Genomic DNA, 15,860 nt, shown 5'->3' on the forward strand with positions numbered 1-15,860 from the left:
TTCGCGTTTATTCTTCCAAATAAATGAGCTACTTCCACGCATGCTTCATCCCTTTTGCTCGCTAAATCGCTGCACGAGATCACGAGTTCGCCATTTTCGCGAATTATTGCGATTACACCGGAGAATCGGGTCAAAGTGTTCTCCGAGGAATTATGGTGTTTCGTAGATTCGTTTCAAGTATAAAGAGAGAGATTACGCTGCTTTACATCTTTATATCGAAGTTTTGCTTTATGGGTTTTGATTATGGTTATACAGGGTGACTCGGAAGTACATGTTCATACTCTGCAGGATGGTGCGTGAAGGTTATTAAAACATTTTGACTGCCACGCCGAAATCACATGTTTCGCTGAGGGCGCCACGGGAGTATTTTTGTTATTCAAAGCATATAATGGCAAAATAATAATAAATTGATGATGTAAGACAACATTCTTCCCCACCGTTTATCTTATTGGTAACAGTTAATAGCCACATATTATAACAAGGCTTCGTTTATTTTAACAAACCATTCGCATTCGTTATTTCGTCGTAAGCAAAACGTACAGAATATATTGTTGAAACGTGTAGAAGATATTAGTATAATAGTATTATGATTATTTTTATGATTTCAGCAAAACATTCGACTGAAATGGTAGAGGTCCGCAAAGAAAATTATGTTTGCGATAAACCAATGGTAGTGGTAGATTACAAGAGAGGAAAATGTGCTGTAGATTTAACAGATCAAATGATAACATATTCTACACCACGTAGAAGAACCCTCAAGTGGTATATAAAATTAGCTTTAGAGTTATTGTTAAATACATCAATTTCAAACGCGATGATACTCTCTAAACAAGCAACAAAAACAAAAGTCAAGATATCAGATTTTAGAATGGCACTCGCAATGCACCTTACACAGTACCATTCACCAGAACCGTCAAATATACTTATTCGACAAAGATTGCGACACGAAATGCAGAAGAAAGAAGGGCAAGCGTACCTGGCACGAAAATTTTGCAGAGAGTGGTATAAAAAAAATGTTAAACAATTAGGATGTAAAATTGCTAAGAATCGGAGGAAAAAGGTGACCACCTATCGTCCAGACTGTATTGATGAGCCACATTTATGTTTAAAGTGTTTTAACACAGTGCACAGTTAGATGCAAGATTTCTTCTCATTTTTTTTATTGATGTTCTAATAAAAATGTTTAATTGTTCAGTGGGGCACTTTTTATTTCAAAGTATCTTCTATTTATCGGTTACATTCAAAATGCCCTAACTGTCAATTTTCAGTCAATTTTTACCATTGTAAGAAGTCGAAGCGCTGCGGTCACCGATGACCACCATGGCGTCACAGGAGAAATCGTGATGAGTCATATATGACCCATGTGGCAGTCAAAGTGTTAAATGTAGGAATCAGTAAACGAATCGGCGATACATCGATAACTTGCTGACGATGCGAACAATTACCGCATGATGTCTAGGTGATGCATAGTGAATATCATTTTTCGAATACAAGAGAGAAATCCAAACGGCACAATCTTCTCCACAGCACTTTACTACGAAGGATAAATGGAATTCCGATTTTTTCGTAACATCAACGTCTCTTCTTCATTTTGGCTATTTGTGTTAACACTTAGCCAATCGAATAGACAGAAATACACAGAATACACAGAGTTCCCCTCTGTGAAGAACATCGCTGTGTGACCGAAAGGGGAGATCTCCCTTTTTTGACTTTAACAACACGTTTTCCTTTTTTTTGTTGTTATTATCAGTTATTGTTTACCTGGAATTGTTGCCAATTAATTGCACCACTTTTTCTTCTTTTATAAAGTACAGTATATAGTAAAATACACCACTTTAGTGGTGTTAAAATTAATTAAAAAGTTACGCAACAAGTTATGACTAAGTAAAGTTATAATCGAACGATACCACACTGTAAAAAAATATTAAAATGCATTATGAAATTTTATTTTCGTTTCAAATCCTATTATTTATCTTTAGCCATCTTAAATATTTTTTAATTTTACCTATATCTTTTTATACTTTTAGTTTGATGTTTTGTATAAACAATATGTGAACTTCTTTGTTTTTTTGGTAGTTCTAGATTAATATTAATTATGGGTAAAGTCCTAATATTAGTCCACGATGCTTGGAAAAATGCGCGATGGATAGCGTCGTATAAGTTGGCTGTTCGAACGCGGTGCGAATGTATAGCTCGCTGTGGCGCACGCGATTGGCTAAGTGTTAATACTTACCACTTTTGCATTGTTTTTGGTAAACGACTAGAACAAATCTGACAAGTAAACGCTTCATCGAGAGAGAAGAGCTTGCACAAATACCTTTTTTTCGTAGCCGCTTTAAGCGAAAGATTTAAAAGAATAGCGTACGCTTTTGTTGCTTGGAAAATAATCCATCGATATAACATGTGTGTTACAGAAGTATTACGATAACACAAGTAGAGAATTTGACGTATTGAGCGCAATCTATGTCTGACTACAGAGAAACCAAGCTAGCGCCGTTCGTCAGTTCCTCTCTCTCTCTCTCTCCTTCTCTTTCACTTCCCGTCGTTAATTTCGCGTATCTGCCTCGTAAAGGAACGATACGAAGCGTTACGTACGCGTTGATTTCGGCGCAGCTTTGGTGCACCGATCGCAAAGCGAAAAATATTCGAACGATCCTTTATCGTAGGTGAATACGTGGCTAAAAACGATACTGCGGATGAAAATGTTTGATAATAGCCCAGAGCAGTGTATTTCATTCAATTTTCATGAGTTTCTAAATTCGTTCATTCCCAAGCTTCGTAATCCTCAAATATAAAAATTTCGAAGTTGCTCGATTCCGCACGATTTACGTCTATAAATTCCCATAACGTGGAAAGCCCGTATAAAGTCGTACAGGGCAGAATAAAACCATAAACTATGTATTATATAAAAATTGCAATATTTTACAATTTAGTCGGATTTACCTGCGATCTTTTCCAACTTCGATATACTGGAGAGGACCATTTAAAAAAAGGTAAAACGCTATAAAAAAAAAGTATATCTTAAAAGTATAATATCTTAATCTCATATTAAAATTAAACCTAAAACTCGTATTGGATTTTCTCACTTTACGTGGAAACTCGTTTACGATGCGAGCAAGTGCTTTCACGCTTAAACCAAAGTTTAGTTATAATATAAAATTAAAAGTACAGAAGCGACACTCTGTTTGATGGCATTTTACCTTCTTAACACTTTATCGACCGACAGCCGATTAATCGGTTTTTCGTCGCCGACGCTTATCGACCGATAGTCTAATAATCGGTTTCTGATCGCCGACATCTTTCTTATTATTTGAGCAGTAATTTGTTATTTACATACCTTGCTCAATTGCGTCAGTTGCGTTGGTTTGTAAGCTCCCACAGTTTTATACCAATTTGAAAAATGTACCGTTCGCGATGAATAAAAAGAATTATATTGGAGAGTTTAAACCAAAACAGAGCCGGCGCCAGGGAGAATATGCGTCTGAGCTGCCGGTCGGACGTGCGTATGCTGTTGAACCGCTAGCGGTCGGTAAAGTGTTAAATAGCCCTTATCGATATGTTGGAGTTTGAGAACAATCGCAGATATACAGCGTTACCAGACAATTCTTCCAGAACGACGAGAATTCTCTGCATTTATTTCTGACTCGCGCACTTTCTTTTCATCTTTCGCTGCATTCATCATGGCCCGGAAGAAATATTTTTACACTGGTTCATAAACGTGCAGAAAAAAGCCGACCAAAGTCTAATAAATTTCATCGATAGGAATCTATTAGGCGCTGTACAATACTGATAAAACTTCAAAACGTTTTGTATAACACATAAAATACTTTCGCGAGACAGTGTACATACTAAGTTCTACGAAACGTTGACTCAGAGCAAACACAAAGAATACTACGCCCTCTATAACTGAAACACGGTTTTCTGGCGATTTAACAGGTAGTTTGCTTTATTAACGCGAACGTCAGACACGGTGGCGACTGATTAGGCTGTAATTAGTAGCCACCGATTTCATTTTGTTCAGCAAATTTGCCAATCCGCTTATCAGTTGAGGAAGCTGTAAGTCAATATTAATAGAAATGAGCGTTCGTTAAAACAATGAGAATTTAATGCAACTATGAACAGCGATGACTTGAAGCTGACAGTGGCTTGAAAAGCTAGAATTTTTATTCTCTTCGGTGCAGTGTCAACGGAATTTTTTTCTTATTATTATCATTATTTTTTTTTCTTTTCATTTTACTTTAGTGTAGTAGTTTTTAAGCGTAATTTTTAAATTCGATTAGATTTACTGCTAAATTTAGAGAACGATTATTTGAATGGTAATGATTAATTTAGCATTTTCCTCGTAATTAGCAAAGTAGGTAAAGAGGGAGTAATTAAGTTAGTGAAGTAATTAGATTTTCTATAATTTGAAATCTTTGGCTTTAACTTGCTGTCGAAGTAGAATCGTTTTAGTGGAACCAGCAATTCAAAGCATAATTTTCCTTTTCTCTTGCGATTTTCATAATTTGCATTTTTTTAATTTTGCGACGAGGAAAGAGTCGTCATTTTTTTTTTTAACCATGGAATTTCATTTTTCATCCTCTTAGTATTAAATATGAAAGTCGTTTTAGCGTGTAAATTAGAATTTTTTTCGTAGTTATTAAATTCTTTTATATAGCATGACATAGCGTATATAGTATATTAAAGTGTTTAAGTATAATTTGTTTATACAATTCGAACGATTAATTTACAATCTTCTTTTTATGTAACTAACAGTCGTAGTAGAATTTTTTCTTCGTCCTTTTACGAATGAACATATCTCTCGAAGTTCTTAACTTTTTTCTCATAATCAATACGATTAATCCTCGTTTATTATTAACAATTTTCATAAATTATTCAAAGTTTGTTTCGCACTGTGTACAAATATATTTCAGGGATTTGAGATAGAAAACACAAGGATTTTTGCTATCAATCGCACCAACGTAATTTTCCTTCACTTTCTACTGAAAATAATCGATTTTTGTATCAGGTAAAGGTAGCACTACTAACGATTCTCGTGAATACAACGGGTAACCAACAAACGAACGCGGTTCCTGAAAATACTGCCGCATCTACGAACGGTGGCACGCCCAAGGTAATAACGAACAATAAATCACTCGCTATGAATCTGCTTCTCTTAAAAAAAAAAAACGCTGTTATTACGTGTCTCTTCGTAAAACAGTTCCTTAAAAATATGGACTTGCGTATTCAAGTTACCATTCGTTGAGGATTCAATTACTTCGAAGAAATTTCTGTTCAGAATGTTTCTTTGCGAATTATCTAGCGTACGATTTTCTCTCTTGTAGAAAGCTTGCCGCATTGAAAACTCTAGGAAAAAACCAAAAAATTCATACGCTATTCGTTACTCAAAATGCTATATGATCGTTTGAAAGAAACAACACATAACCTCACATATTCTGGAAATAAAGAACAGACAGAGAAACGATCAACAATTTTATTCTGCCGCAGATTAAAAATTCCAAACAACTCGCCACATTTCGATAGATCCGGCATCTCCGACATGTAGCACAACATTTAAGAAAAGAGAGGATCTTACGATCGTATTCTCTACAAATCAAAGTGACAAAGAAAAAAGCAAAAAGAAAAAAAAAAAAAAGAAATAAAAGCAACACCATGCAGAATATTATTTTTGCTTAGATTAAAACCCTGACACCCAGTGCTGTACGCACGGCCGGTTCATTTCTCCTGGTAACCTCATTTACATTGTTCAACCGCGCCACCTCATTATCACAGACAGCCTCTGCAATACCGTCTGACAATCGCGAGATACGCTCGAAAGGCAGCTAACCTGAGGATGGCTACAGACGGGTCGACCGACAAGAAATATTACCAAAACGCTTCGTGTACATACAAATTGACAGTCGACTAGCTTAATCGACTAATTGTAAGCGGTCGTTCGGCAAGCAGCGCCAGGCGAAGAATCCGAAAGGAGCGGAAAATCGAAAAAGTTGAGTTCGCTGGTCGAACCTGCCACTGAACCACCAGGTCCGGTCAAACGACCGCTTTCAAAATCTAATTCGAAGTTGTACGTTCACTGTCATTTTTTTCGCTCGTCTAATTTTATATTATATCAATTTCTCAATTTTACTTAACATGTTGACTGCCGCGTCACCCGTATTCGGGCGACGATTATTTGATTACTTGCGAAGGATCGTCGTAGGTACTTGAAAAGATATTCCACAGGAAATAATAAAACTATTGAATTGTTATAAAAGTAATACGAAAATGATTTATTAAGAAAATTATTTAAAATGTAAAACTTTGAAGCATTCTATAAGAAAGCTGAGTTTGGTCGGGACGATTTCGACAATAAGTTGTTTTCTTTAAATTCTCCCGTGTCTTTGATCGGTCCGTTCGACGTCTTTTACCTGCTTAACATAGTTTGCACGCGCGTCTAATGCTTCTTCCGGAATCATTTTTGCGAACGGCGATATTATGCTGACTCCGTCGAAGACAAGGATTTTTTGTATTTTCAGACAACCCTAATAATTTTCCAGCTAATAATTCTCTATATCTTCTAATATTTACATACTTCTTTGTTGCAATTTTCCGATACAAGTAAGTTTATTATTTCGTCATCAACGAACAGCTCGAACACATCATATGGATTAACATCGCCAGGTAATTGCCTAATGAGGCCGTCTGTCTCGGGAAAAGGAAATGATTTCTGCCGACCACTAAATTCATTCCATTCGCCAAATTGAAATGTACTTTCCTCGGTATCATCAGTTCTTCTTTCTTCCTCAATGACCAATTCTTGTAAAATCTCGTCAACAGTGTTTTCGTTACATTCAGTATCACTACGATTGCACTTATCAATATTCGAATCAGAATCAGACGATGTAATTCTATTTATATTTCTATTTCTAGGAAATCTGATTTCTTCCTCATCGCTGCTATCCGAATTTCTGTAAGCCTCGTAAAAGCTTTCTTCTTCACTGCTATTTGACTCACTAAGAAATAAGTTTTCCATTTTTCTTTTCGACATTCTAACGAATTAGGGCAGAGATTTTAAGTTATCTAAAATATCGATGGGAGTACCTAGCAGAGAACGCTTGGTACTGCGGCACGCGTGTCCTCAAGGAAATTTCATTAAAAACACGCGTGCCAGTCAACGTGTTAAATGTAAGAATTTACATGTATATATATACATATATGTGTGTGTGCGTGTTGATATGTTGATGACCGAGCTACTCAACGTCACATTTCCATTGACACGAGACGACTCGCTAAAATTTCTCGCCGGTCTAACGCCTGAGTCGACCCCTCTGCGGCCGCCCTAGAAGAGGAACAGCGTCGACCAGCACAAAACGCTCTTCTAACGTCAGCGCATCTGGTTTCGTCGATCTGCTAAAAGGGAAGTATTGCTTCAGAGGAGCGGAGCGGCGGAGGAGCACCGGAAAATGAGGAATTACTTAAAGAGGATGGAGAGGGAGGGCGTGCAGAGGGTGAAGATGTTTCTGGTGGTCACCGCCGCGTACTGTATCTTTTGGGGACCACTGTTCTTCGTCACTCTGGTGAATCATCCTATCATCGGGAATCCAACTGGTTACGAGGTAATTGCGAAATCGCCAGCTAAATGACAGTTTTATGAAAATTCACGCCAACAAGTTCAAAGGACAAAAAGGCGGCACGAAAACAGGTAAAACTGATTCTATTGGTGTTGTTGCGTGACTCTTCACGCTCTCTCCATTCAGTCAGTTAAACCTCGTTTACATTGCGCTACTACTTCTAGTTGAACCGATGAAACGATCCAATTGATCGAATCCAGCCGTGTAAATTTTTGACAATTTGAAACGACTTTTACACGTTGAACCAGAAATAGTCGATTCTTCTATCTCTGGTCGAACGATCAGAACGTTAATTCTTCCCATGTAACGCGCTCTTTTTCGCCTTTTTTTTTTCGAGATTCCTATCTTTTTACTGGTTTCTCTTATCACTCAAAGTCACCGAGATTAAAGAAACATTATGTTGGTTTTAGTATTAGGGTCGTCTACTTATATCCAGGTGTGTTATGTCGGGGATTTATGACACCGTGTAGGTGGTTTACTTAAGATTTTAGTTTTGCTTTTAGTTTTATGTTAGCTTCGAGGACGCTCGAGTACTATGCGACTCCCTCTTCTTCACTGTTCTAAAACTGGAGATATCGAGGTTACGAGGGCTCATTGAATTGCCTGGCAGAAGTGGCGTAACATTTTAAACAACGAATAAACGTCCAAACAACTTATTACAGTCAAAGACATTACTTGCAATCTACAGCGTCCTTTTTTCTTATATCCAGACGAAATTCAAATTTTCTACGATTCTTTTTAAGCGTCGTTCACAGTAGACAAATAGTCGTACGTATTGGGTTGGCAACTAAGTGACTGCGGCTTTGTAAATACCAGCTAATGATAAAATCCGCAGTCACTTAATTGCCAAACCAATAATTCGATACAACACTACTGTACACGTTGTAGCTGTTTGCTTAAATGGAACTTCGCGAGAAAGCAAAGAGTAAGACAATTTCGTCATTTATGGATTCTGATTTAACGTCGAAGTCGTGTTTTCATAATTAAATGGATTCAAGTTGGACGAATTTCTGCAGGAACAAGGGCCTCGTTAATTCAACACAGCTGCAATTAAGGCCACCTGACGTTATATCGAATCGCCAAGATTCAACATCTTTAATTGCCGATGATTCTTTGCCTTCGATACGAAATATCGAATTTTTCTTAACGGTTCTTCTCGCTAACAATTAACACCTTCCACTCTAATTTCAATTTCCACACGCAGACTAACCGAACGTATAGAAACGCGTACATTGGAAAAGCAGATTTTTCAAAGAATTGGACAAGAGATCATTTCACAAAGCTACGTAGAATTTCACCGGAGAATCTGGTTTCTGGTTGATCAGTTCACGTTTAGGTAGCCAAGAGCAGGCGAAATTTGATTTCAGAATTAGAAGAAAAATTACTGAAAAATCCTCAGACTCGAACAATGCCACGACACTGTTCTACTGCACTTTTCCTGTGTTTCACGCGAGCAAGCGTCAGTTTCTTTCAAACATCGGCGCACAAGCTTTTCTAACGTGACAACCATTCACTAGCAACGGATACACGCCGTCATTTCGCTTCCTGGATGAACAATACGAATTCAAGTTCCACCTTCTCGCTCTTCTGTTCCAGTCACAAAGACCTCCATCTTCTTCTTCTTCTTCTTCTTCTTCCTCTTTTTTCTCGCGCGTTTCTCGTCTTTCCACAACGAAATGCGAGAATAAGTTGGCCAGGCCAGAGGCATTGATTAATAGCAAACGCGAATGCACTCAAAGTGGGAGATTATTCGTTGATCGTCAACTGTATCGAAAAAGAGGAAATTTACTGTAAATCGAGTATATTCAAGGTGAAGTAGATCTACGATAAAAATATGAAACACGTTGTTTCATACGCATGGTACAAAAATTTCTAAGAACACAGAAGTAACAATCCGCAAGAGTTCAAAACTGCCATAAGTCAGGACAACGTCGTCTGCCTCATTTACGCGAATACGATCGTTTCAGTGATACCCCGTTAAGTGTCTTCTTTCCTCTTCCGTGTATTTTTATTCAAAAGCAAGTCGTTTGATCAGTTCCTCTATCAGTTTCCAGTCTTATTATCGTCGTTTGTACAAAACGCTGCCCTCAGACTAATCTCAGTTCTTTCCTCGAATCCAAGATATTCCTAATACGAGACACTCGAGCAAAGACGAAAGCAGTTTACGAGCAAGACAGTGCTGGATGTTTCTTTTATTCGTGAGACAATTTACCGGTGAACGATGAACTGAATGCATCAAGCGACAGATGAATATGGTCGATGAAATTGTCTCAAACAGTCCAAATTGATCCGTCCAAATTGTCTCAAACAGACAAAAATACAAATTTCTCTAGTCTTCTGATAAATAGCACTTCTCCTTCGACTTTCTCACACCACAAAAACATTTAGCTTCTCCCGTTCCCATTACTCGATGAATGGCACCTCACATTCTCTGACATTAGTCTAACGTCTACGTAATTAGAATATTCGAGTGATCTTCTCATACGAGCTTAAGTTTGGAGACAGTTTCACGAAGCTTTCCGGGAATATAAATTCAGCAAAAGTTTTAGAAAAAGTTTCAATTTGTTTGCTGATCCACCTCGAACGAATCCTCGACGCGTTAATTAGCTTAAAGATATTTGTAAACGCGCAAGTTAGAGCAGCTGCGTTCTAAGATCATACGAGTTGATAGAAATCGATCGTTTTTACAAACGTGGACCAACGAAAATTCCAGGTGACTCTACATATCGCGTACATCCACGCATTCGTGAACCCGGTGCTCTTCCTCAGCCTGCACCGCGGCCTACGTCAAGGCCTGTCGGAGTTCTTCTGTGGCTGCTGCGAGGTGATCGCCAGCTGGATTCTGGGTCCAAGCATCCCCGTGGAAAGCGTGCAGCCACCACGATACCACGAACCCATGGAGGCGGTGCCATCGCCTCCGGAACCACCGCTGGTGCAACCCGATGCGTGTCCGGATCTAACCGACGTGGCACTGCTCAAACCACCTTTGCCACCCACTGGCAAACATTTACTGGTATTTCAAAGAAACGCTTTCTCGCCACTTTTTACGTTTTCTATGACAGTCATCGTAGAATAGCATCGCAGAAAGAAGGTCACGTTGCTTTACGAGCTGTTGATACAACTTCGTTGCTTACGAAACGATCAAAGGGCTGGCTGCTACGGAAAAATGGCTTGTAGCTTTTCGTTTGTTAGAGAAGCTTCGCGCTCATTTCCTCTGCTTATTTGCGTAGACCATCGTAGATTTTCATCTGTTCGTGGGAAATTTGTTGATGCAAAAGTACGCGTAAAATGTCGAAAATACGCTACTCGTTGTAATATTCGCATAATTCGGTCCGGCTTGCACGACGTTTCGTTTCTGTTGATCTATTGGGTTGGCAACTAAGTGACTGCGGATTTTCTCATTAGGTGGTATTGACAAATTCCGCAATCACTTAGTTGCCAACCTAATAAATATGAGTTTGCGCAAAGGAGAATTCAACTCTCTTTTATTTTTTATCTTTGTGTCAAATGATTAAAAGTTTGTCGAGTATTAGGTACACAAACGGACGATTGCAAGCTTCCAGCGAAACTGGAAGTTTATTTAAAAGAAAATACAGCAAGTTCTTCTCGATCAAAGTATTCGCCATTGGTTTCTTCCCTAACTTCGAACCATCCATCAGCCAAGTGATGGATTTCATATCGGAGAAATGCTGCGTCTTCCGGCTGAGATCCAATCGTCGAATTACTTTAGTATCTGATCCATTAATTGGAAATGGGTATTTGATAAGGAGAGTAATGTGTGGCGACTAAAGTAGCTGCTGCAACGCGTCCCAAACAACATTCATTACGATTTTTCATCGCAGAAGCAGCGTGCGATCCAACGTGGTTTATTGAGTTGGCAACTAAGTGATTGCGGATTTTGTCAATACCACCTAATGACAAAATCCGCAATCACTTAGTTGCCAATAAAATAACAGACGGTTTAAAGTTATAGAAAATGACAAACAAATACTTTGATCGAACGATTTGCGGTATCTTTTTTTTAATAAACTTTTAGTTTCACTGAAAATACTTGGATTGTTCATTCGTATAGCTAATAAATGATTTTTCAAAAATAATTTCGTTCTAATTTCGTAGTACAGCAATCGTTTGAGAAGAAAAAATATTAGAAAAAAGTAGCGATAGTAGCAAGATACGTACACTCCTCGCGAGAAAGATAACCCAGGTGTGCTATCTTTAATTTCTCAATGACGCGTGTCAAGTTTTTCGTCTGTAACGTATAATATGAAAACATTATGAGCTGAGAATATGCGGTTCGTTGAAAATAATTGAAAATATTACGAGGTTTAGTGTGTAACAAAAAAATTGTTTTATTTTAAGAACGAAATGACAGCACACTCTGTTAATACGTTCAGAAATTGCTCAGTAGTTCATGATCTATCAACGAGTAGAGATTATAGTACAATATTATACAAATTTGTAAGTATGGGAGGCAGAAAAAAAATTAAACGAGTCTGAAAAAAAGCAAATTCTTGGATTAAAACAGCAACAGTTATCAGTAGCAGAAATATCGAAAGTAATAAGAAAAAGTCGTAAAGTAATACGGAATTTCTTAAAAAATGTTGAAGATTATGGGAAAAAGAAAATACTGGTCGGCCGTCATCGTTATCCGATCGTGATAAGCGAGCAATTTTGAGTGTAGCTTCCAACTGGCAGTTAACGACGAAGCAAATAATGGAAAAATCTAGTGTTAGTGCCAGTGTTTCAAGTGTTCGTCGAGTTCCACTATCCTGCAAAGATATTAAGTGACTAAAATTGAAGCAGGAACCTTCGTTAACAACGAAACACAAAATAGAACGTTTACGCTTTGCAAAAGAAACGGTGCATTGGAAAGAAAAACGGAGAAGAGTACTATTTTCAGACGAAAAAAGATTCAACTTGGATGGTCCTGATGGGTTGCAATATTATTTTCATGACATAAGAAAAGAGACAATGTCAGCGATTCGACGACAAATGGGAGGAGGCAGCGTGATGGTTTGGGCGGGCATCGGTTATTTCGCCAAGACAAGTATCAAGTTCATCAATGGTAGAGTGAATAGCGTCCGATACATAAATTTAATCAAAGGACAAATAAATAATCATGCAAAACGCATTTCTGGACCCGATTACCTGACCTGAGCTCATAATGTTTTCCTATTATACGTTACGGACGAAAAACTTGACACGCGTCATTGAGAAATTAAAGATAGCACACCTGGGCTATGTTTTTGGCGAGCAGTGTATCTCCTGTATGCACAATTTCAAGCACAATTGCAAGCACGAGAATAGCATGCAAAGCAAACCGGTGACTCTATGATGTTCGTCATTAATAAAGGTGTCCTTCTCTACACTTTCTGTTTAAGATTAACTAATCGTAATTAATCGCGGAATTAAACCGTACAGGACGACGTTATGATCGTACCGCCGGATCCGTGGACTCTGGTTTCAAGGTCGAAAAGCACGTCAAGCGTTTACGAGGAAGACGTTAGTAGAAGATCGAGCATTTTGTTACCGCCGGCCCCGAAAATAAGCGACTCGGAAGTGAACGTCAGCCCAACTAGCAGCGATCTACCTAGTGAATAAACTTTCTTAACATGTTTCCTTAAACCAGCAAGATTCAATTACAGAATTCCCTTTCTTTCGCGAACTTGGTTCATTGCTTCGCTTATTATGCATATCATTTGGAAAGTTTCAACGAGAAAATTTCGAAACAATTTCATTACGAATTACGTAAACCTTCGTCCATAGCTTGTACGTTGTTTTATTTTATAAAGCAGAAAATTCCCGTTAGATGGAAAAAGACAAATTTTCCTTGTAGTTGTTTCAAACTATACTAACGAGTTTTTCAACAATCTCCGTGGAAAATTCGATCAAATTATATTGGAAATAGGAATACGAATATTTTTGAGGCTTGAGAGAAGATACGTTAAAAATTGTTTAACAAATGCTTCTTCCAAGAGAGAATAAAGCGTAACACGTTAACAATTTGAAGATTTTAGAAGGACAAGAAGAAGAATGTTTTAAGAACTTTATGTAAATTCTTGTTTCTATTATTCTTGAACCTAATCGAGGATAGATTGTGCGTGATGTTAATATTATATTAAAAATTAATTAATAATTAATTTTTTAAAGTTAAAATGTTTGGAAAAAGCTCTGTAAATTTGTGTAAAAAAATCTTTGGTTGAAGTTGATCCGTCGCATGCTACACTACGCACGCACAATTGCGCGATCGATTGTCACGAAATTAGCGAAACTAATCTATAATTTACATTTAAACAAATCTCTAATTTATAAATTCCTCGCGTTACAAAATTATTAATACCACAAGTATCGATGAAAAATCGATAATTAAACGGAAGAAAAGAAAAATTTGTATGTCGCTAGTTGCATTGTCGTAAAATCTCTTCGATCGAATTATTCAATTCTTATTGTCGTGACTATACTTGGCGTATCTTTAGTCGTACGAGTAATATAATCATTAAAAAATCAAGAAAAAATATACAGTAGATATTAAATGTCAGTTAGATGAAAAATAAATACTTGGTGTATAAGAAGACGATGCAAGAAATTTTTACCAATTTTCAGAAGATACTTGTCATTCGTTTTTAATCGACGGTATTGCGAGATAATTTTGTAAAATGATCATATTCGTCAGCGATGATGAATTTGATGAAAGAGCAATTTAATGTTTGTAATGTACGAAAAGCTGCAATAAACGTTCAATTCGTCCTTCGAAAGAAATATCGAAAAAATGCTGAATAGTATACGTTTAATATTAAAAAAGATACTTAGAATTTCTATAAATTCCTATGAATTCTCCGAAGCCGTTCCAAAAACGACCAAAGATATTTCCAAAACGAGATTTGTCCAATTTACTAAACAGATATGCACGCACGCGCGATATCTTCGCAGCGCTGAAGAGTAGAACTCGATGATGTCGATCGACTGACAGAAGATTGCAAATGGACAACAACCGAGAAACTGAGTTGTCCACTTGCAAATTCCTCTTCGTAGACTAGGAATCCTCTTCGAAACACGCAAACTTTCCAAGACTCGCGCGAAAATGAAAAGAAGAAAAAGAAGACAAATCCGCGGGACGTTCACTTTCCGGTCGTAACAAGCAACGTGGATCTCGTAACGAGATACAGGCGCGAAGAAACAAGCGGAGAGATGGAAAGACAAAGGAAAATCGTTGCCAAAGAGATTCTGTAAAGAACCGTTCAAACAATAATCTTCGAAGATTGCCAAAACTCGCGACGAAGAGATAGGAGAATGATCGTTTCGCCAACGTTAAGCACGTTTCCATGTAAAACTTCGCTTTCTAGACGACTCTGTTTAGATAACGCTATATTCAATGAAACTACAAAATCAATGAAAATAAAATAAAACGAAGTAAAGTAAAGTAAAATGAAACGAAGCAGAAGCGAAAGCGGCGCGAAGAAACAAGCTAGAGATTATTTAAGAAAAGTAGAAAAGCGCAGAATGTCACCGACAAAACATAAATAGTTCCTTAAATTGTGAATCGAACAGAGCATTAGCTGCACCAATTAGCGATCAATTAAGCGATTAATTAGGGATACGTTAGATAGTCTGCACCTTCGAATGAGCTTTCCATTAAACTGGGGACTCAAAGTGATCGAGATTTTGCCTCGATTATTACTATTATTATATATATATATATTATTTGCTATTACGATTATCCTTATTATACACGTATTATACAGATAATTATATACAGAAGCGGAGTCGCATGTGCGCATATACAGGGTGTCCGATAATTAAACGCTGTTCGTAGCGGTGTCGAGCGTGAAATTGTTCGATATACGATGTATAATGGCGAAACTGTAACACGATTTTCGTTGTAATTAGACTCTTCGTTTAACGGATATTTGATATATATATATATATATTGTAAGATCTTATACTACAATTAGTTTATTTATAATAAATGGACTAAACGGATGTTGATTAAACAGGAAACGATGGTTGTTTAACGTGAATTAATCACAATAACGTATTACAATTAAGACAACTAGATAGTTAATTTGCAACACTCGTCACCACGGATCCAACGCCCTCTCTCACGCGGACCACACTCTCTCAACAACACAGTTCGCACTCACTGACTTCTCAACTAACACTAACTGTTAATTCGTCTTTTTGCCTCAGCGTCCCTTTGTCTTTTGTCTTAGCCCCACCATGCACGTGTTTCGCAACCGTTCGTGGCCAGGA

At 37.6% G+C, this 15,860-nt stretch overlaps 2 protein-coding genes across 9 annotated transcripts in view; one reads left to right on the plus strand and one right to left on the minus strand.

Annotated features, from left to right (window-relative positions):
- LOC138187964 (histamine H2 receptor) overlaps positions 1-13,545 on the plus strand; it is a 74,150-nt gene extending 60,605 nt beyond the window's left edge. For 5 of the 8 annotated variants that reach the window (XM_069129273.1, XM_069129274.1, XM_069129272.1 and 2 more), the window contains 4 exons: positions 5,009-5,113; positions 7,413-7,595; positions 10,324-10,623; positions 13,032-13,545. In XM_069129273.1, coding sequence (XP_068985374.1) covers positions 5,009-5,113; positions 7,413-7,595; positions 10,324-10,623; positions 13,032-13,211 — 768 coding nt within the window. In that variant the 3' untranslated portion in view covers positions 13,212-13,545. Of the gene's footprint in view, positions 1-5,008; positions 5,114-7,412; positions 7,596-10,323; positions 10,624-12,991 lie in introns of all 8 variants that reach the window. The other 3 variants (XM_069129276.1, XM_069129275.1, XM_069129280.1) reach the window with 3 other exon arrangements.
- The window catches only part of LOC138187960 (midasin), a 133,727-nt gene that overhangs the window by 104,033 nt on the left and 13,834 nt on the right, over positions 1-15,860 (minus strand). The gene's annotated exons all lie outside the window — the stretch shown is intronic.

This window comes from Bombus flavifrons, chromosome 16 (assembly GCF_040668555.2).
Source record: "Bombus flavifrons isolate JBK064 chromosome 16, iyBomFlav1_principal, whole genome shotgun sequence".
In the NCBI taxonomy this organism is placed as follows: domain Eukaryota; kingdom Metazoa; phylum Arthropoda; class Insecta; order Hymenoptera; family Apidae; genus Bombus; species Bombus flavifrons.